The 22985-nt window shown below is 38.0% G+C and overlaps 1 protein-coding gene across 5 annotated transcripts in view; it reads right to left on the bottom strand.

Moving 5' to 3' along the window:
• The window catches only part of ATRX (ATRX chromatin remodeler), a 139844-nt gene that overhangs the window by 10407 nt on the left and 106452 nt on the right, over positions 1-22985 (bottom strand). For all 5 annotated transcript variants that reach the window (XM_045029586.1, XM_045029585.1, XM_045029588.1 and 2 more), the window contains 2 exons: positions 17748-17925; positions 16217-16411 (listed from right to left, as the gene is read on the bottom strand). In XM_045029586.1, coding sequence (XP_044885521.1) covers positions 16217-16411; positions 17748-17925 — 373 coding nt within the window. The remainder of the gene's footprint in view (positions 1-16216; positions 16412-17747; positions 17926-22985) is intronic.

The following is a 22985-nucleotide window of genomic DNA, read 5'->3' as shown; positions in this document are numbered from 1 at the left end:
AACAGAACCAAGGCCCATAAGATTACTAGATCCCGCTCCTGTTGGGGCCACAAAGTGCAGACTGTGTTCCTACTCTGAAGAGCTCACAGTCTATATAGACCTAAGATGGGAGAAAGGGAAACAAATACAAGTAGAAGGTATGGAATTGATCCACGGAGAAAAAGTGACTTGTAGCCCAGATCACACAGGGAGCCTGTGGCAGAGCCAGGAAGCGAACCCAGATATCCTGAATCCCAGTCCAATTCCTTAATCACAAGTGACTACTATCTGCTTCTACACTTTATACTGCTACACAGGCAAAAAAAACCCATAATTTTGAGTATTAAAGCAGTTAACATCAGTTTTTTGTTTAAAGTCAACTTCTTTGTTTCATCCTTGCCCTATCAACTGGCTTCTTCATGTGGGAGCCACCACATTTTCCTCCAGCCCCTCAGGAGCAAACTCTGTGATATATCCGTGTGACTAAAGGGCACATGAATCAAATAATGGGATTTAGGGGAAGAGAAAGGATATGGTAATAGGATACACAGAAAACATTTAAGGGAGGTGGGTGAAAGTCCAGAAGAGATTACAAAATTAAGTTAACACAATAAAAGCTTTCTCAACATACTATAGCTGTACATAAGTGTGTGGAGGGTTCTTATACATGCATGTACATTAGTTTCCATGGTAACACTATTACTGAAAACAATACTGGAATAAAATCCACACTCACTTGGCCAACACAGTCATCAAAATGTGGTTTAAATTACATCCAACTGTGTATGTTTGCTTTTCTTTGTCTAAACTTTATTTTGTATTAAATAAAGCGATGACGATTGAAAGCTAAGTACGATACGCCATTACATTTTCTTAAATGTGAAAAACTAATTCATTCAATTTTATGTGAAATTCAGCAAAACAGTTTAGTGATTTGCATTAGTGTACTCTGAAATTTAAAAAAAAAGCATTTAGCAATATGGTTTATAGGTTTTTAAAACGATACTGAAATGCAATTTTGGTGCTGAACTGAAAATGGCTGAAAAATGTTTCCAAACTTAAAAAATGTTTCTCCCAGTTGTCATTTTCAATTTTTCATGGAACTAAATGCAACAGAAGAATTGCATCTAAAAGAAGACTAACCCAGGAGGGCACACAACCTATATACTGAGTCATAAAATAAATACCTTTTCTCAACCAATTCAGTGACTTTTAGAAAAGAAGCAGAGAAATTTACTATACTAGAATTAGCAGCTTTTTAAGAAGTCACAAATTTTCTCTTCTTAGACTACAATGAAAAAGCAAACACTTGCTAAATCCCGGACAACTAATGCTCACATATTGCAAACTACTGCTAAAGGGATACAAAGCCCAACTCAGCCAATCCTACGTTTAACAACATAAATACTATGGCTTTGAGGCAGGAGTAGTCAATGAGGTGCCAGATGCTTTTGAACAGATCCCAAAATCTTTTTATGTACTTACTGTAATAATTTTTTTATTTTCTTTGGAGTCTGGACCTTGACTACATCTTGACAAAAAAATAATTGACTACATCTGCATTAATGCATTGCTTGCTTTTGCTGATTGGAGGGTGCTGCTGGTGGTATTGGGGACTTGATGACAACAACAAGAATAAATGACAGAGTACACACTACTGGATGCTCCTGGGGCACTGTATCTGAGGCAGACATCCTGCCTCTAGGAGCACGGGCTTAAGTAGTACCTCTTAAAGTCTTACTAAATAAAGTTGATAAATATCACATCTACTCCCTCCCCCCATCTACAAGACTTGTTACCCTGTACTACTCTTAAGTAGTACCTCTCCCCACCTGGCCTTTGGTCTGCTCCTGCATCACCTCTTTACCAGTGGCCATAAGTGGTGAAGTGACAACTACTTGAACTTGTCACTTTGAATGTATCTGTTACAAAATGAAAAAGCCAAGACAACAATTGGAGAAAAATCTTTTTACAGTTACTTTAACATGCGCTAAATCAGGGGTTCTCAACCTTTTTCTTTCTGACCACCCCCACCCCCCGACCCAATATGCTATGACATAGTTTGACTTCTATCACCACCTCCATCCCCCGACTCATCTCAGGCGGCCACCTGGCCTGTCTTGGTTGAGAGGGGCACACAACCAAAAATTATAACTCAAAGGGGGGAGGGGCTCAGCTCAAAAAGTTTGAAAACTGCTCAGGGTGCAGGCAGGGGGCAACTAGGGGCTGTGTACGGGAAAGAGGGTAGCTCAGGGTGGAGACAGCGGGGGGCATGCTGGGGCTTGGGGCTTCAGCCCTGTGTCTCCTGGCTTCAGCCCCTGGGCCCCTGTAAAAGGGCTTGCTGCCCAACAGGGGACCATGGACCCCTGGTTGAGAATTGCTGCGCTTAATCTTTCCCCCAGCACATAATCCTGTGGGAGTTCAATGTAAAAATTTGTGAGAATCTATTTAAAAATACTATAATAGTACTCATAAGTTAACTTATTTAAAGCACCCACCTCCATTGCTAAAAAGTCCAACGCAAAGAAAAACATTACTATATTTTTTATTATATTTCAGATGTTAACTGAGAAAGTTCTGTTTAAACTCTCTCTTTCAAGGTATAGGTAATAGCTCCAGTGTGCCTTCTAACCTTTTAATCTGCTGTTCTACAAAACTAAAAATGTTTTGAAGTGCCCAAAACTTCAATCTGGATTAGATAACTAGTCACCAGCCTAACAGAAATCTACACAAAGCCCACTGCATATAGAGTAATTATTTCTATACTTACATCATCTAAATTTGAGCCACTGACTAATTAGCCATAGTGCACCTGGTATGCTTTTCTTGGACTGACAGAGATCATTTTTAATACAGCCTTTTTGCAAAGATGCAGAGATAGTGGATTAATAAAAATTTGCTTTTAATCAGTGAAAGTTAAGGATAATTTAACAATTTTTTCTGTACTTTTATACAGAACTTTTTAATATAAAAATAGCCTTTTAAACACAAAAATCAAAAACTGAATCTGCCTTCCCCATGGTTCCTTTTCTTGTAATAGCACTGTTAAAAATAAACTAGTATCTATATAACAAGATTCCAACAACATTATTTTCTGTGTCACTCTGAAGCCACAAATGTCAACTGAGTCAGTGTAAAGCAAAGGTCCCCAAACTGCAGAATGTGCCTCCGCTCCCGCAGGAGAGCACAGCTAGGGCCCGAGTCAGTCCACAGAGGGGGAAGTGGGGTGGGGCGCACCACTCAGCTCCACTCCTGTCCCCGCCCCCAGCTGTGGCACCAGCCTCGGCCCCTTTACCACTGTCCGCATCGTGCCCTCCTGGAGCCATGGCCCCGCTCTGGGGGTGGGGGTGGGGTGGTCGTGGGAGGGACAGGGGTAAGAGGTGGGGCGTGAGGTAAAAAGTTTGGGGACCACTGTTGTAAAGTGATGGACACAGCTACAAGCATGGTTGAGAGCTCTTTTTGTTTAGAATATCACCAGGTTCAATCATCAATGCATGCTGTGAGAATGAGAGTTTTGTGGAGGTTGGAATATGACAGTTGATCAGGAAAGATGGGGGTAACAGCTATGTGAGGCAAGAGGTGGCTATGCCTCCAGCCAAGAGGCAGCTCTGTGTACAAACAGCAACACTGCTCACTACAAACAGTGCACAGAAACAAGAGCTCCACTTTTAGCTTTCTTACACATGAATTTATGAATTATACCTGTGTGACAGCGGGGGCTTTCAGCAACTAGTGTTAAATTAAAATCCTAGCAATAGTGCTCTGCCTTACAGAGAACCAAACTCTCAATCCTCAAGCTGACTAGGAGTACTGAAGAGTCAATGCACGCATTCCTCGCGAAACATTTTATACCACAACAGCAGCCTGTCTGTGTGATAAAAAGGTAGTACTGATGGGGACTGAAGAAGAATATAGTCCACCAGAAAAACTGAACAGTAGCTACATGTTAACTCTTTTGAAGGTGACAAGAGTCACACAATCACTAGCGTACATACTACATCATAAACAAAACACAGTGAAAGATCTAGCAGTCATGCCATCTTTATTCCAAAACAAACACAAATTGTTATGCAACAGTTGGGTCAGTGCTAATCAAAAAGATGTAGCAGTATAATCATATTGTTAAAAAAGGCATTAACAGCCTAAATACCTTTAACAATCCAGCCTTATGTAAATAAGCAGTTCTAATACCACGCTCACCACACTATTTATTTGCACACACCAGTGAACTGAAAATTTATGTTCTGGGCAATTATCTTAACATTCTCCCTGTAGTGACATCTGCCTCCAATCTTTCTTTATTATATTTCATACCAAGGATCTGAGCCTTCAAACCCTTACGTGATTAAGGGTGGTAAAATGAGGTTATGAGTGTAATAAGTATGTCCTTTTTCTAGTAGCACTTTGCAACCATAACTATAGCTGAACTAAGTTTTTGTCCTGAGTTTCTATGATTTTTGTAGGAGCAATATGTTTTTGGATTACACATGTAGATCTCATGAAATTGAAACCAGCTGAATTTTCAAAACAATTCAAATTACACAATCACTTGGATGATTTCTTTAAAAAAATCCCAAAGACTAAAATATAGAGACAAATTTCTACCTCCTTCCAGTTAACCTTTGTATCATGTAAATGTTGCTAGCTATGTCAAAGAAACATACCTGTTATATATGCAAATTTTGCATAAATATTTCCAATGCCAAGTATATGCCTATAAGCAGTGGTTATACTTCAACTTGTAAGTGTCATTGCTTTTGTGTAATGAGAAGGCTAAAAATGTGCACAAGTTATGACATATGCCTTGATAACCATCAATACAGAAATCTGTAAGGTGGCTTTTCCTCTGTTCAATATTTGATTAAAAGTACTACTGTCTTGCCTTTGTGAAAGTTTTGTGATTTCTCTTCATTTTTACATAAACTAAATGATTATAAAAATTTTCACAATAGAGGATGTGTACACTGCAAAAAAAGACCCACAGTAAGTCTTATAGTCAGGGTCAACTGACTCAGGCTTGAGCTACAGGGCTAAAAATATCAATGTAGATGTTCAGGCTCGTGCTGGAGCCTAGGCTCCGAGGACCATCCCCCTCACCGGGTTTCTGAGTCCAGGCTCCAGCCTGAGCCCAAATGTCTACACTGCTAATTTTAGCTCTGTAGTGTGAGCCCCAGTCACTTGACTCAGGGTCTGAGACTTGCTGGCATGGGTCTCTTTTTTTTTTTTTTAAATACGGTAAAAATCCCTATTGTTGATAGATGTTTGTCTGCGTGTGTTCTTTTTAACATGGTGTCCCAGCTCTGCGCAGACAGATTTTGACTGACCTGCCCAATAAATTCACAGACTCAGTTTTCAGCAAAGGAACTTGGTCAGGTTTATTGCCAATGAAGCATGGTGCTAATGCCCAGGCTCAATGGTTACAGGTACACTAACACATGTATGCTTGAGATAACGGACTGGCTCAGTGAATGGCGGGACTTTCCATTTTCCCCTCGGCCAAAGACACTTCCTCTGAGATACATTTCTATACACACATACAAACAAGTTATGTATTTCCCCCCTGACATGGCTAGTTACTGCCCTCTGATGTACCTAGAGACCACTCTCTGACCTAGCTAACCACCACCCATTACCTTGTGCCTGTTGGTTAGATTAAAACATTTCTATCCATCATGCTGTTTTCCGGACCTTGTTTTTAAAATGGGTCAGTGTGTTTTTGTTACCTTTGGGGAATGTATTGGTATCGAGGTGCTCTGGTACCACCCTTCTGGAATGTGTTTGTGTGCGTGCTTTGTGCCTAGCACCTCTTAGGAATGTGTTTTTGCAATATCAGCCCTGTTTTTGCCAGATTCTATGTGCAGGCCCTGCCTAGCTCACAGCAGGACTTTGTTTTATATCAGCAAATCTTTGACCACTACTTTAGCACAGGTCTCAGGCATCATACCAGGCCTCTGATACAAGGGCTTATATCTCAGGCCCTCTTACTACTACACCCATAATGTCCCCAAATATTGCTCTTTATTTGGAAGCAATATTGTTATATTAGAAAATCTGACATTAAAACATTCCTTGCAACTCTGATGTTTTGTGTTTTTATTATTGACGATCTCTTAAAATTCAACACCCGAGTAATGAGATATTGTAAAAGCCCATTATGGTGAAAACAGTAAACACAGATGTATTTAACTACCAGTAAAATGTTACATGGCATGATGTTTAAAAATGTAACTGTTAGCTATATGCAGATTAATTTTGCTAACTGCCAGGTAAATTTGTATACTCCTGCTTTTTTGCCATGTGGATCTGGCACATAATTATAATATTTTTTCCTCCACAAATTACTCTTTATAAGGAAACTGTGTATGTGTGTGAAGATATATATCTCAAATTTAGAGCACTAAGAAAACAAGCCAAAAATTCACAGACACTGAGAATATTAGAAAACAGGCAATTTTTGTTTATCTAACCTAAGAAAGTCTTTTATTATGAAATTTCCAAAAGCACCTGAAGAATCCTAACATATTTAAAGCAAAAGAATTTACAAACAGATCAGCTGCTCAAATCATAATTATAGGTGCTAAAGATAAGTCTAGGAAGTCTAGACTCAATGTAACTATGGAGTCTTGAACAATTCCTTCCTAAGGTATGCAACTCCTCCTAGCAGAGCTGGAAAAGCCCTGCTATTGGGCTTTAATGAAGTCAACAAGTGTGCTGGGTCTGCACTCAACTAGCAAGTAACCTTTTCATGAGGAGACCTTAGAGAGAGAAAGATGGCTAATCTACATTTTGACGGTTGTAGAGAAAGATGGAAGAGAAAATACACTACGCAATTCACAATCTACCCCCTTTCAAGAACTAGCCTTAAGGGTTTGATTACATATTCACTTAAATTCCAAAATCCATGTTTTCAACATTTGTTCATGTATTGGGGTTTGGGGGGGGGGGGTGTTGTTTTTCTGGATTCTAGCTGTAGTTCCACATATTGCTTCTAGTACATTTGCATGATTACTGTGGTGCATTTCTTGCCAATGCCAAGGATTACAGAGGCAAAAGTTCCTTATCTTACCATCTGCACAGTAATAAAATTCCACAATGACATCATTGTTCAGCAAACTATGCTTTGAAGAAATAAAAGCTGAAGGGGCCTGAACACAAGGGGGGAAATTATACCCCAAACCTGTAAAAAAACCAAACTAAAGCCTCACGTTAGCTTAAATGCCTATCTTGCTTTTCTGATAATTACAAAGGAACAGTTCTGTCTTTGTAAGAAAGGTATAGGCAAGTTCAGTGTCAAAAAGAAGAAATGCAGGTAAATGTTTGTAATAGGTTTTACTAGCCTTTGTTCCCTACTAAAGGCTGTAGAGATCAGATTGTGTATGCTAAATTTATCAGGAACAAAATATCTAATTATGCAACATGACTTTGACCAAGATTTTCCTCTCTGATTACTGTGCAATTCATGATTATAATAATAAAAAGTTTTCCTAAATATAATTAATATTAGATGCCTCTTGCTTCTGTTTTGATTTTTGCAAAAGAACCAAGCATGAACCAGATATTGAATTTGTCTCGTTAATATTGCAGGTATTACAATTATAAAGCCAGAAATAGGGATTGCTATTAAAATTACACTGAAATAAGGAAAACACCAATATAGCAGGAAGGTAACAGAGAAACTAATGCTAGTAAACTATCTGAATTCAAACTATTAAAGAAAGAATCACAGAATCATAAAAATGTAGGTTTGGGCAGGTCGACCTGCAGCCCGCCCGCAGCCTGTCAGCAGATTACCGACGGGCCACGACACAGTTTGTTTATATTGACTGTGTGCAGCAACGGTCGCCCGCAGCTCCCAGTGGCTGTGCCTGCGGACAGTCAATGTAAACAAACTGTCTCACAGCCCCCAGCGGATTACCCTGACGGGCTGCAGGTTGCCCACTACTGGTCTAACCAGTTCTTAAAAACCTCCAATGACAAAGATTCCACATTCTCCTTAGGTAATTTGTTCCAGTGCTTAACTACCCTTACCGTTAGGACATTTTTCCTAATGTGTAACCTAAATCTCCCTTGCTGCCATTAAGCCCATTACTTCCTCTCCTGTCCTCCTAAATGTAGTACTTTGCATTTGTCCCTATGGAATTTCATCCTATTTATTTCAGACAATTTCTTCTGTTTGTCAAAATCATTTCAAATTCTTATCCTGTCCTCCAAAGCACTTGCAACTCCTCCCAGCTTGGTATCATCCACAAATTTTATAAGTGTACACTCCCTGCCATTATCAAAATCACTTATGAAAATACTGAATAGAACCAAACCCAGGACAGATCCTTACAGGACCTCACTCAATATGCCCTTCCTGCTTAACTGTGAACCATTGATATTTACTCTGATTATGGTTTTCCAATCAGTTGTGCACCCATCTTATAGTTGATTCGTTTAGGCTGTATTTTCCTAGTTTGCTTATGAGAAGGTTATGTGAGATTGTATCAAAAGCCTTACTAAATAAAGTTGATAAATATCACATCTACTCCCTCCCCCCATCTACAAGACTTGTTACCCTGTCAAAGAAGGATATTAGGTTGGTTTGACATGATTTGTTCTTGACAAATCCATGTTGACTGTTACTTATCTTATTGTCCTCTAGGTGCTTGCAAACTGATTGTTTATTTGCTCCACTATCTTTCTGGGTACCAAAGTTAGCTGACTGGCCTATAATTCCCTGGGTTGTCTTTATTTCCCTTTTTATAGACAGGCTCTATATTTGTACTTTTCAGCTGATGGGATCTCTCCTCCCCTCCATGCATTCTCAAAGATCTAACGCCTCAAAGATCTCTTCAGCCAGTTCCTTAAGCATTCTAGGACATATTTCAACAGGCCCTGCCGACTTGAAGATATCTAGCTTGTCAAAGTAATTCTTAAACTTGTTCTTTCCCTATTTTAGCCTCCGATCCTACCCCATTTTCATGGACGTTTGGTTAGTCATCTGATAACTGCTAAACGTTTAGGTGAGAACTAAAACAAAAATGGCATTTAAGACTCCGGCCATTGCTGCATTTTCTGTTACTGCCTTTCCCTTCTCAGTGAGTAATGGGCCAACCTTTTCCTTAGACTTCCTCTTGTTTCTCATGAATAATCAAACTCACAGATATTAGAAGGAAAACTGTTGATATTACAGTAAGTAGGAACCACAGTTATTAGGACTGAAACCAGTAGTGTGGAAGAAGGCTGGAGCATCCTATGCTACTTTTGTATAGATTTATGATGATGTTTGTCTTTATGTTAAAGATGCCTAGAGCCTGAGAGAGAGACTTTTTAAAAATAAGGTATAATTCAAAAGAAATAAAACAAAAATGAAACAAGTAACAGCCATAAGTAAGACACAATCAGCAATGACATTTATATGTAAAATGTATGGATCAAGAAGCAGTCAAAATGGTTACTGGACTACTCAAGGATCTGTAGATAACATAACTCAGTGCTGGAAAGAATGGAAGAATTAATCAATTTACAGTGAATAAATAAATACAGCTTAAAAGAGCAAAGTGAACTGAAGCCAATGGAATTAAAGTAAAACTCCAGGGATTCATCTTCAATTTTTTCCATAGTAAATGGGGGGGGAGGGAGGAAGAGAGAATGAAAAATATTTCACATATACAATCCCATAATATAAAACTGTACCTGAGAAATACCTGATGAACTTGGAATATTCTGATTTCTGTTAGAACCAGTCACAAATATCAAAAGAGGTTGCCAACTTGTGATGGCAAAGTAGGACAGGAATGAAATCACTCTCCATTAGTTTTAATGAGAGAAAACAATATTTTTTAGGTCATTTGGAATCTTACGTGATTTTTTTTCTCCTATGTGTAGTTTTGTTTTCTTTAACTATATATTTTTTGTAGGCAGATGGTGTCCAGAGATGACAAGTAACTTGCATGCCCATATCTGATGGTCCTTCAAAAACCATCTTCTTTCATTGCACACCTCAGCCCAATCCTCCTCGCCCTCTCCAGTGCTAGGCTGCTTGATTAAGTCCCAAAATTCTACTCATCATAAATGTATAGCTACTTCCAGTTATTCACTGACCCTACAGCAATGGTTTTGGGAGGTGTGGGGGTGGCTGCTGATTTTGGAAGAGCAAAATATAGACTGTGGGTGGGAAGAGGAGGAGTGGTTGAGGAAAGCTATGAGAATAATGCAACATTCAGGCAAGGAACCTGGCCCTTGTGAGAAAAATTAAGCAGAGGAGTGTAAGGAAATAGCTGGTTTTGGAGGAGCATACAGTTTGGAGAAAAGAGATCTGATTATGGGAAAAAAAAAATCCAAAGTTAAGGCATAAAACAAAGCTATAGAAAAAATTATTGCAGAATCCAAACTAGCTAAAAGTAGTAAACTGCCCAATTTCTCCTACTGAATCTAATGGAGATGGAATTTGATTCTGCCCTAATTTATGGACAGAAAAATGTCTGGCTCCACGTTCAGAATAAATTTTCTTTTTTATGTTTAACTTTGAAATAAGTGTCAAATTAATTGTACTTGAAAAAATATACAATTGGGAAATCATGGAAATCTACACAAGTTGCTCTTTAAGAAGGACTTTCACAAAAACTGATTTTTTTTTAAATGGTTTATATTCCTCAAAACTTCACATTTTAAAACAGGTTTGTAAGGTTTCAGCATAAACTGACCCATGATACAAAGAGACACTAGGTGTCATCTATGCCAGAGGATCTCAATCTTTTTCCTTCTGAGCGCCCCCCGCCCCAACATGCTATAAAAACTCCATGCCTCAACAACTGTTTTTCTGCATATAAAAGCCAAGGCCATCATTAGGGAGTAGCAAGCAGGGCAATTGCTTGGGGCCCCATGTCACAGGAAGTTCCACAAAGCTAAGTTGCTCAGGTTTCGGCTTCAGCCCTGGTTGACATGGCTCAAGGCCTGGGGCTTTAGCTTTCTGCCCTGGGCCTCGGTGAATCTAACACTGGTCCTGCTTGGCGGACCCCCTGAAACCTGCTCGCAGCACCCCGGGCCCCTGGTTGAGAACTGCTGATATATGCCACACAGTGTTGTTTGAAAACATACATTAAAAAATATATACCTCCTTTGACAGATTCATGATTTATGCAAGTTTGTGCCCCTTGTGCAAGACAATGAGTATCTCCAGGGAGGTTTTGAGCACCCTTAATTCCCAACTTCAGCAGGAGCTGAGAACGCTCAGCACCTCACATGACTGGATATTAAACTATCCTACCCAAAAATTTAGTTGAGGAGGAGGGAGAAAAGGAAAGACGCCTTACGAGTTAACAGATAATCAGTACTTTCAGTTAGTGTTGTGAGGGTACAGGAAACAGCACACAAGAAATTATTCTGTGCAAGCCAAATGTAGAAGCTGCTAAAACGAGGAGATAACTGATAATTTACAGCCTTTCAAGTGAAAAGTTACAAATACTTAGAAGTTTGTACATAGCATATAATGAAGTGCACATCTTTAAAAGCACACCAGACTGGCAACTGGACTGGAAAGAGAACTAAGCAACAGCCCAGCAGAATTACAGAGATTTTCTTTTTTCTAGCAGGGGGACTTGTGTATGAGCATGAATTCACCCCCTGGCCTATCTGTCTCTATCTGAATGATAGGAAGATAACTAATGTGTGAAGTTTAATATTTAAAACTAAATGTTGACACAAATTGTTCTGAATATTAAAACCAGCCCTGAAGACTGTTTCCTCTCAAGAAAGACTGCCCCAGCCAGCAATCTACTCACATATAAATAAAAAAACCTAAACAAATATTTGAAATTAAGTGTTTTTCAACAAATGAATGTTTAAATTCTTGTGCTGAATTAAATCAGTACAACTTCTTTTTAAATAGATTTACAAGATGTCTCTAGTTCCTCATCCCATATGCTGAATGGGTAATTTTTACCTTTTGTGTCAAGGTGGATAACCTAACCTTGTGTTCAGTCTGTCTCTTCACAACTTGCCTATCACTTCAATGGAATGAGGAATTTAGTTGATGTTTGCAAATTTGTTCTGAAGATGAAGTATTATAATATCAGTTTGTCAACTCATATATAACTGTCTTTTTTCTACACTCATGTCTCTATGTCAAGATATCCATTCTAATGATACGGACTTCTTATTTAAAATAATCTATATTTTTGGAATTTATTTCCAACATTTAACTCCTTAGTGCTATTTTAATATTCACAACTAGATAGAATCTTGTGAGCATTACTAAAATTGTACATTAGAAAATCCATAACTTTCAGAGTACAATTACTACAGAAGATGGTTTGCTCAACATTCCAAAATCACTAAGCATAATCAGATCATTTCATGAAGACCAAAAACACTCCAAATTTTACTGAAAAGGCATTTTGATATATTATGAAGAACTATTCTTAAGAATATAGAAATATCCTGAGATGCATCAATTATTCTTTGCGGAGCTATCAACATACAATAAATAAAATAATCAAAATAGCATAATATATTAACTTTACAAATAATTTTTCTTTTAAAGCAGATGTTCATTCTAAAGTGATGAAAAAATGAAATAGAGAATTTAATTCACTGACAAAGTTACAATAAAACCACTATTAAGAAGATGATCTATGACTTACTGCTTGAATTGAAAAACTTCATAATAAGAAGGGTTTAGATTAAGTCGATAAAGTTTGTTTTCAAGTGTTTTAAAATGACCACGCTATAGTGGCTCTGTACTAGGCTGACATCTCCTAAATCCCTCTGACAGCTGCATGGCACTCTAGGTGGTCTAGTAAAAATCCATCTAAAAAAATATAGTGTATGATCTAACACTTCAAGGAAAACCAGTCTGGTGTTTAACAATAATGAATCACATTCTAGTAATCTAAAAAAGATTATCTTTAAAATGGAGAACATGCCATCTTTCATTGAAAAAGAAACACGGTCACAATAAAGCAGGAGAAAAGCATCCCCCCTCTCCCCTCGACAGTTTACAATCAATTAAATACAGTAGCAACCAAGTCATTTAGAAATATCTATATTTTTCTCACATGTATGCTCGGAGTTTCTGGGTTTGTCTGGAGCCAGACGGAAAAGTGTGATGAGGACTATAGCATTTTTGCTGACAAGCTGAGACACTGCATAAAAGCAGCTGAAATTGAAAAGCTGAAGGTGGTGAAGGGAAGAATCTCAAATGAAATGAAAAGCTTGTTGGAGAAGCAGAGAAATATGAAAAGGAGCTCGGATAACAACCTCGAGTACTCTATTCTGTGCAAGCTTATACGGCGAAAACTGAAGGATGACATTGAGAACTCCCGGAAAGAAAAGTTCCTCAAAACAGCTGAATTATGCAAGAGCCTCAAGACATGCAAGCGGGAATTGACACAGTACAGATTAAGTGTAACAGCACTTAAGAACAAGGACGGAGAGACAGTAATCAATAGAGCAGGGATGGAGGAGGTCCTGCAAGGACTTCTATACAGAACTGTTCAAATCAAGAATCAATGTCCCTCTCCCAACACTCCAAGAGTCAGAAGAACGCCTCCCCCACCTCCAGTAATGGTCAGTGAAGTCCGAAGCACACTATACCAGATGAAGAAGGGAAAAGCTCCAGTCAAAGATGGAATAAAGTCAGAAATGATTTCTGCAGGAGGCAAAAAGCTTTGGAAGGCCCTCGCTTTAAGATTCAGTTGGTATCTTGAAGAAGGAAAAATACCATCAAGCTGGAAGGAGGCAATTGAGAAAATCTTAACAACTACTGCCCTATATGCCTGCTCTCTCACATCTACAAGTTCTTTACAAAGGTGATAACGAACCGACTCTCGCAGAGTCTGGATGAACAACAGCCAAGAGAGCAGGCAGGGTTTCAAAGAAATTTTAGCACGATTGACCATATATTTACCCTTAGCCCTAGAAAGGGCGAGGAAATACAAACTCCCACTGTGCATTGCTTTTGTCGACTATGAAAAGGCCTTCGATAGCATAGAGTTTAATGCAATATTAAATGTGCTCACAGAGCAGGGTATTAACACACAGTACATCAGTTTGTTGAAGGAAGAGAATACTGGCTGTACAACATACATTACTCTCCTCGAAACTCCCCCCTGCATCCCAATTGAGAAAGGCGAAACTATTCACTGCCTGCCTCAAAATGGTTATGAACAAGATCAACTGGAGGAGTGGTGTCAACATAAATGGAGAATGATCATCTCAGATTCGTGGATGACATCGTACTAACTGCCAAAAGCATCAACCAACTGCAGAGCATGCTATGAAGACTTGACAAGAAAAGCAGTCAGGTTGGCCTGAAGATGAACCGCTGCAAAACGAAATACATGTGATCAGACGTCTTACAAAAAGCCCCAATAACGGTAACAGGAGAAGAAATCAAAGAAGTGGAATAGTACATATATTTGGGCCAAGAAGTTAATATGCACCAAGACCTAAATGGAGAACTCTCGCGAAGGATTCGGGCAGGATGGTGTGCGTTTAATTCCATCAAGGACGTCCTCAAAGGAAAAATCGACAAGACCACATGTACACATATCTTCAATTCAACAGTGCTGCCAGCCATGCTGTATGGCAGTGAAACCTAGGCACTGACGAAGAGAGAAGAGCAGTGGCTGTTGGTAGCTGAAAGGGTAATGGAACAAGCTATGTTGGGAATTTCCCTTCTGGATCGCATCCCAAATGAAATGATCAGAGAACGCAGCGGTGTGAAAGATATAGTTATGGAAAGGAGATATAACAAGATGCGATGGGCAGGCCACACAGCATGGCTCACAGACAATAGGTGGACCGGAATCATTGCTGAGTGGTACCCACAAGAACAGAAAAGACCACCCGGTCGGCCTCCAAGAAGATGGGAAGATGACATTGTTAAAAACGTTTCGGACGAACGTGGAGAAGGCAAGCAAGAGTGCGAAAAGAATGGTGGACGTGTTGTGATCGGCACAGTCTTAACGACAGCTGAAGATCGATCGATCCAGGTATGCTTGGAACATTTGCTCTTTAATTACTTACAACAAATTTAAATTAATACTGATTACATGGTTTTGACATCATCATTTCTATTTTACTGTATTCTTTTCAGGTTCTTATAGCACCTTCATTATTGTAGTACCTCAGTGCCTAACAGAAATATATTAAGTTACATGAGTAGTTTCTACCATGCACGGTTTCTTTCCTTCTCCCTTCCTTTCCTCAGGAACTGCATGGGAATAAAAAAAATTAAATAAATAAGTTTTTTTTCATATGTTAATATTAGCAAATGCAAAGTCAAAAGAATGTGTCTTGCACTTGGTGGTGGGGTTTGTGGTGGTTCTTAGGTCCTGCTGAAGTTTGGTCCACTTTGTTTCAATATTATGAAACCATTCAATACTAATTCAGCTGAAACTGAAAAAAAAGCCTACCTAAAAAAGCCCTAAATATTTTCTCCAAGAGCCAACTACATAAGACTTACAAATAATACTGAAAGAAATATGATCACTTTACTAAGTAAAGGACCCACTTAGATTATTTTATACATGGAAAATGTTAAGTTGTATGAAATGATTGTTATACTAAGTGAAAGACAATTTCACAATAGGTTGGTTACTCAGGAATTAACCTTTATCAGACTATATTTAATGTTACATTTAAGATCACAGTTAATAAAAATAAATTTACTACAAACAATAGCTATCTTACACTTACCTTATTTTCAAATCTGTTTTGAAAACAATGAACAAAACAAGTGCTCTGTGTATTTATGGCTAGAACACATTTTCTTTACTTGACGTTACTGTAAGACTGACAGATTGACTTAAACGCTGAAGAACAAGGTTTAATAGCCGCTAAAAATTTGTCATCATTCAGTGTGATAACTCTGAATATTCCTGACATCCATGTAAATATCCAATCCCTTTTTTAATCTTGGCCTCAATGACTTCCTGTGACAACAAGTTCCACAGTTTAATCACATGTTGCAGGAAAAAGTATTCCCTTTTTTGGTAGTGAATTTCCCACCTTTTAATTGAATTGAAGGTCCCCTTGTTCTTGTGTTGAGAGTCAGGAAGAAAAGAAAATCAATTTACCTTCTCTATATCATTCATTATTTTATATACTTTTACAATGTCCCCTCTTATTTGTTTCCTTTTAAATGTAAACAATCCCAATCTTTTCATAACACTCTTTCCCTCCTAAGAAAGACAGCACTATCTACTTGAACAGGCTTCAAGATTTATGAAAGATTTGTGAATTATGTTACCTTTGGCAGCATGGGTGTATCCCTCTTCTTTTTCTTTTCTGAATTAGGGTCATCCAGCAAGTCTGGCTCAAAGGTATAAAGCTCTGTAAGCTCATTCATGGTAAAGTGACGCTCAACCTGCTGCTGGTCAACTACTCGGAAAGACAGTGACTGCTTCGTTACTTGACGATCATATATCTTGTCCTCCATTGTTCCCTAAAAAACCCCAAATATTTGTTTTTATAAATCTAAACACACAAATGGGAAAGTTATTCTGTCACTGAGAAAAACAGCAATGGTAAGAACAACACTACTCTATCATTAATGTTTGTTAAAACAGCTAAAGAACTTTAGCCATATACATCTCCTGTAGTTTGCTAAATTGTTTAAAAATTAATGTAGTCCCTTAATGAAACACCACAAAGGAACATGAACTGCTGATGCAACTAATGGTGCATGTCTATTTATTAGAGTAATCAATATATTTTAACTTCTTTAGCTCCCTGAAGAAACTGGCTTTTGCACAAGCTCCCTAAATTGTAGTTTAAAAAATATTAATATGAAAAAAATGATAATTCTATTGCATTGTTCACCTTATTTTAAGTTAAACAAAAATAAAAATCACACTAAATAAGAAATACAGATGCGTTACATTCAACGACAGCTTTTAAAAAAAATTAGGGGACAGGTCAGGGCTCAACTGAACATGAATTCTGGTGCAATATGGTGGGTAAGAAAATGTGATCTTTGAATGTATAAGCAGGAGAATAGAGAGCAGATGTAGGGAGGGGACTTATATAGTATTGGCATTCTATATAGATTAAATGAGAATTGCGTGTTTGTAGTTCTGGTGTTCGCAATTTAAAAAGGATGTTGACAAATTGAAAATGATTCAGATAAAAGTTACAAGAATGATTTAAGGTCTTACAGTAAGAGACTAAAGAAATTCAAGCTATTAAGATAAATAATTAGAAGATTAAGATATGAATTGAAGACAACCTATAACTACCTAAATGGGAAAAAATTCTTGTAGTAGAGGGCTCTTGAATCTACCAGAAAAAGGAACAAGATCCAATGGCTTGAAGCTGGAGCTAGACAAATTCAGACTAAAAATAAGGCAGAGATTTTTAAATAGTGAGGTTAAACAAAAATAGGAACAAATACCTATGGATATGGTGGATTCTTCATCACTTGGGAGTCTTTAAATCAGTACTGGACGTCTAAAAGATATGCTCTGGCTCAACCAGAAGCTGTGAACTTGATGCAGGAACCATGGGTGAAAATCTACGGTATGTATTATGGAGTAGGTCAGACTAACTGATCTTAATGGACCCCTCTGGACATAATATACACAGTTTTTTTCTTTTCTAATGGTTTGACAATCTTAAGCCCCAATTCTACTGTCTGATCTACACCAATGGACCCCTTTTCCTGTGTAGCCCCCCACTGACTTCAACAAGAGTCCACAAGGATGTAATGGTCCGCCTTTACAGATAAAACATCAGGATCTGAGCCTTAAAGGATGAATGAGAAATGTCCAAATTGCACGTACCTGAGCCAAGAACCTGTACACAAACACAGGTTTGTTCTGCCCAAAGCGGTAAACCCTGAAGATACTCTGAATATCATAGGATGGATTCCAAGAGGCGTCAAAGATAATCACTCTATTAGCAGCCACCAGATTAATTCCAAGGGATCCTGCTTTAGTGGAAATAATAAACAAACGGCCTCTGGAACAACAAAAAATTATGAAATTTAATATTTTACAAACCGACTTCTCTTACCTTGGATTCCTTAATGATTATAAACATGAAGTTTTTGAAATGCTGTAACCTAAATCCTCTGGGGTCCTATTATGAATTATTCATAAATTATAATGATTCAAAATATTCTAAAAACCATGAAGTTATAAAATTTGCATCTGTAATGTTCTAAATAAAAGGGCAAAGCTGCTAGCCAGCTGTCAGAACTACAGATCAGGGACTTTAAGAAGTAATTTGTTACCAAGAATTGTTCTGAGAGAAAAAATAACTTTTCTTCAGACGTTAGAATTCAGGATCAAATGTAAGAAAATTAGTTATGCCAAGTTAAACCATCATTTAAAAATGAATATATGCTGGTTGGTGTTATTGGAACTATTATCTGGAAAGCAGACTTTAAAAATTCCTTGGCATGAAACTGTTTCTAGGACATCTTTTATAAACGATGCACTTTTGTTTCTTTACATGTCACTATCAGCCACGATTAACTTAAAATTAACAATGCAAAAAATCTCATGTAACGTTAAGATTGATATTTTAAAAAACACAAAATGCAGGGATTTTTAAGTTCTAACAACTGTAATTGTACCTCTTTGCAAGTATGTAATATTTTTATTACTGCATAAGTTTTAACTTGTGACTTAGCATGTAAGTAATGACAGAGTTTTGGAAATGTAACTTAAAAGTCACTGATTACTGCAGTTTTATAGTCCAAGTTTTAACACTGCATGAATTAAGTTTATTCCATTTATTGCTTTTTAAATATACAACTGGCTGCATTACAGCTATTAATCTGAATGTTGACATGTGTATTTGGGAAAATTCATGAAACAAAACAGAGCTTAAATTAATATGTACAATATGTATGATATATTAGAGCAGAGGTAGTTCATGAGGCACCAGGGCTTGGCGATGCCCCTTCTGCCTTTACTCCAGATATGAACTTCCAATGCTTTATGGAAACTCTGAATCCTTATTAAATTAAGCAAACAACCATAATGCCTAATTCAACTGTGTTAACTAAACAGATGGACCCTGCAGAGACCATCATCAACATACCTGAAAAACTGGTGGACATTGGGACAGGTCAGACCCAGAAAAGCAGTAATTTGGTAAATTTTCCATTCTCAATCCTGAAAGTTCCCCAAATCCAAGACATTTGGGATGTAGTGAGCAGGAAGAAAATATTAGAGAGAGGAAGACATAAGTAGGATAGAAGCAAACTGTTTCCCCTTGCCTAAAATGGTATTAATCTATTTTGAGACAACATTGTTTAGAGACACTTTTCTGTCTGTACTGATAAAAAAAAGTATCCATGGATGACAAGGTGGTAGCTTCACAGATTTCATCTATGGTAGCTGATGTTCTTTCTGACCAGGATGTTATTGTGGAATAAATTGAATAGTTCCCCCCCCCTCGTCTGGAATCAGTCTATCTGTGGCTTAATATGCTTCAGTGACACATTATTTGATCCTTCTAGCCACAGAGTATTTGGATGCATTCAAGGCTAGACATTTAGGATAAATAGAAATGAACAAAGATGATGTTTTTCTATACTGATCAGTTCTACCTAGGAATATTTTAATTGCTGTTCTAACTTATGCTGTACTTATTCTTTCAGGTGTCGAAGATTCAAAGTAAATGAAGACAAAATGATTTCCCATGAGGTAGGAAAGATTTAACCTTGATTACCAATAACTACTTTGTCATCACGGAAGATACAGTAAGATGTTGTGTATTCCTAAAAGAGATTTCCAAGACTGCCAACCTGGTTACAACCAAGAAGAAAGCTTTCATGGAAAAGAAATAAAAAAGGGCATTTCAGGCCACTGGATGGTTCATAAGAACTTGTACCAATTCTAGATAAGAAAGATACACCTAATGGTTGGTTTCGACAGTTATACTACTATAAGCTACTTTGATGACATCAGGTATTTAGATAAGCATGAGTTTATGGCATAGTTTAAAACTGAGCCATGAGATACTATGGAAGGAAGTCTAAGATTCAAGTCTAGGCCACCGTGCAAGAAATCCGAAGAGTTGGAATGCCTGATTTCCTGGTGCTGATTTTTGTATGTTAACACCCTTACGGGCATTCTGACCAAAAGCTTGCATAGGTAGAGAATATGACAGCCTGAATGAGGTTAGAAGAGGAGAAGTATCCCATTTTGTTCAGTTCTTGCTACTCAAAGCCAAAGTCTAGAGCAGAATGCAGGAGCAGACATTGGAACAGGAGATCCTGTCTAATGGAAAGATGCAGCAGGGACTTTTGCCATGTTTCCACTAGGTCTAAATACCTTCTTGGCCAATTTGCAGAGAGAAGAATGATAGATGTTTCCTCTTTTATCTACTAAATCACTTTCTTTCTAGTGGCAAAAGATGGGGAAGAAGGAAAGAAGCCAGTCTAGCTATCTGTGAATCAGTTTTGCCTCAGTAATCTGTGGTCTACTTTCCTGGTGAAGAAACGCCACACCTCTGAGTTTCACATGGATGCATATACATGCACCTGGATCTACGGATATCAGAAAGAATACTTCCTGATTCAGGGACCATATAGAATATTGACTATCTGCAGATTGTTTAACCAGTCTGGTTATGTGTTCAGTGACTTCTTTATGTGGATCATTTTAATGGAGGCCAGCTGAGCTTTTGTCCAGGAAAAAAATCTGTATTGTTTCAGCATTTAGACTGGAACCTGTTGTACTCCACTACTGATTCATATATGCCACAGTTGTGGGGTTTCTTTTTTTTGTCTTAACTAGGATATACTCTTTCCCTTAGCACTCAGAAATGCTGAATAGCCAGCCTAACTCTATCTAGATCTCTTTCAAGATGTTGTTCAGGAACCTTTCTGCCTCTGACCTTTTTATCCCTCTTTGTATTTTGATCCTCCATGTGTGCTCTGCAATCTGAAATACTGGTATCAGTAGATAAGATTTCAGAGACTGGGTAGTGGAAGGAGGATCCTGCCATCATATGGGTTTTTCTATCACCATGGAACCATAGAGTTTAAGGCCAGAAGTGACCACTAGATCATCTAGTCTGACCTGATGTGTATCACAGGCTGCCAACCCCACCCAGCACCCCCATACTAACCTATCCCTAGGTGGATGATTCTCTTGAAAAACAGATACGTTTATTAGGAACCCTTATGCTTGAAGTACAGAGAGGATCCTTAATGTAATTTCCTCTGTGGTCCCTGAAAACGATGCTATGATGAATCTGTCTTTAATGATGTAAGTTAGTGTAACCAAATAGCTTTGAGAGTACCAAAGGAGCAGAGGACAGATTGAAAGGTAAATGTTATTTATTAATATTGGTGATTTTTGTAGGCAAAATGAAGAAACTGGTGAAAATAGGGTGTGATTAGAAAATGCACAAAAGGTTCTGTTGAGTCCACAAAGTCTTCTGAAGATATTCCAATGGTAGCAAAAGCTAGAGTCTCCATTCTGAATTGTTTTCTTCGCCAACTTTTTACTCTCTTGGGCTTGATTTCCTCTTGTTCTTTTCATACTAAGAAAAATCTGGAATAACACTTTGAAAGTGCTTGCTATTTCTTGAGGATGGAGAGGGTTTAAAGTTCCAGAGTAACTAAGTATTTATGTTGCACTATCGCCTGTACCCACCTGTCTGATGCTGATTAAAACTAGATGTCTGAGAAGTGGAATAGCCTGTCTCTAAACCAATTTGTAGATGGCAGTAATCCTAGTTGTGTTAATACGTAATGTTTGGATTGGAAAGAGGGATTGGACCCATTCTCTGATCTGGACTTCCATTTGGCATCTCTTTTCTGGTATTTTGTGGGGGAGGGGGGAGAAGAGATGTTGGAATGAAAGGAGCTTATGCCCTTATATAAGGATGTAGTCCTCCTTGAACTTCATTGGATTTCTCACCAACCAGAATTCTATCTGAGAATTTTGATGCACAGAGGATTTCCTTTGAATAGTTATCTGCTACTCAGGAACTAAGCTAGAGTCAATGCCAGGTCACTGCATTAGCTTCAATGGCTGCCAGCCTCCTGATGTCCCATGGATCTATTCACTATGAACACTCTACTTAGCATATCACTTGAATCAACCATGGTTCTGGGAGTTAAGGATTTTTAGGTCATCTGCAGCATGTGGTTGCCCTGTAAGCCCCTTTGGGCTGCTGAAATAGCTTCAAGGTTCTCTCTGTGGATGACTTCTATTTTTCCATCTAGGGAAGAAAACCTCCTCACAACAGGTATTGACATATACTTTAAATTTGATGCCACTGGTGCATGTATCTTAGAGAGGATAAAAAGAGAATATTTGTGTTCTAGATTCTGTAGATTTTCAAAACTGAGGCAGAGACTTTGGCATGAAAGCAGAAGGAGTGTGGTCATGCTCAATGGCCTCACTGACAAATCTGAACAGCCTCCCATATTTGCAGGAAGCATGTCATGGCTCAAATGTCTCAGACTGGGGCAGTGTCAGGATCCAGAAATGTTAGCCGCCTGTATATTTGATATGAAATTTTCAAACATTTAATACAAAAATTCAGACAGAAGTTCCATAACTGATATTGATACAAATAAAACTTAAGATGACTCTAAATTAGGACTGGAGGGGGAAAAAAAATCTGTTTTTCAGTTTGCTTTATTCATCTGACAAAAACTTAATGTATAGCTGGTTTCACTGTTCAGGCAGTCTTCTTCCCCCTGTTTGAGTAGACCTTTCCAATTGCAACAGAAGGAGAAAAATTTTAAGGAAGAGGGAAATATAATTATAAAACCAAAACCAAATTGACAGAGAAATTGAGGGACAGGTTTAATCACTATGGTTTAAAGTTTATATTTCAAACTTATCCACACACAACAAGGGGCCTGAAAAAACAAAACAAAACCAGCTAGAATTTTACTAGAATTTCTCCACAAAAACCAATGTCAACAATCATGAAAAATATCAGCCAACAGTTAATATTTTCAAACTGTTATATGCATCTGAAAATAGTGTCTTTTCCAACCATAACTAAATTATCCATGAAATGGTGCTACAGAAAGAGAACAT

The sequence above is a fragment of the Mauremys mutica genome, chromosome 9, assembly GCF_020497125.1.
Source record: "Mauremys mutica isolate MM-2020 ecotype Southern chromosome 9, ASM2049712v1, whole genome shotgun sequence".
In the NCBI taxonomy this organism is placed as follows: Eukaryota; Metazoa; Chordata; order Testudines; family Geoemydidae; genus Mauremys; species Mauremys mutica.
The sequence above is the reverse complement of the archived record's forward strand: the minus strand, read 5'-3'. Positions and strand labels throughout refer to the sequence as shown.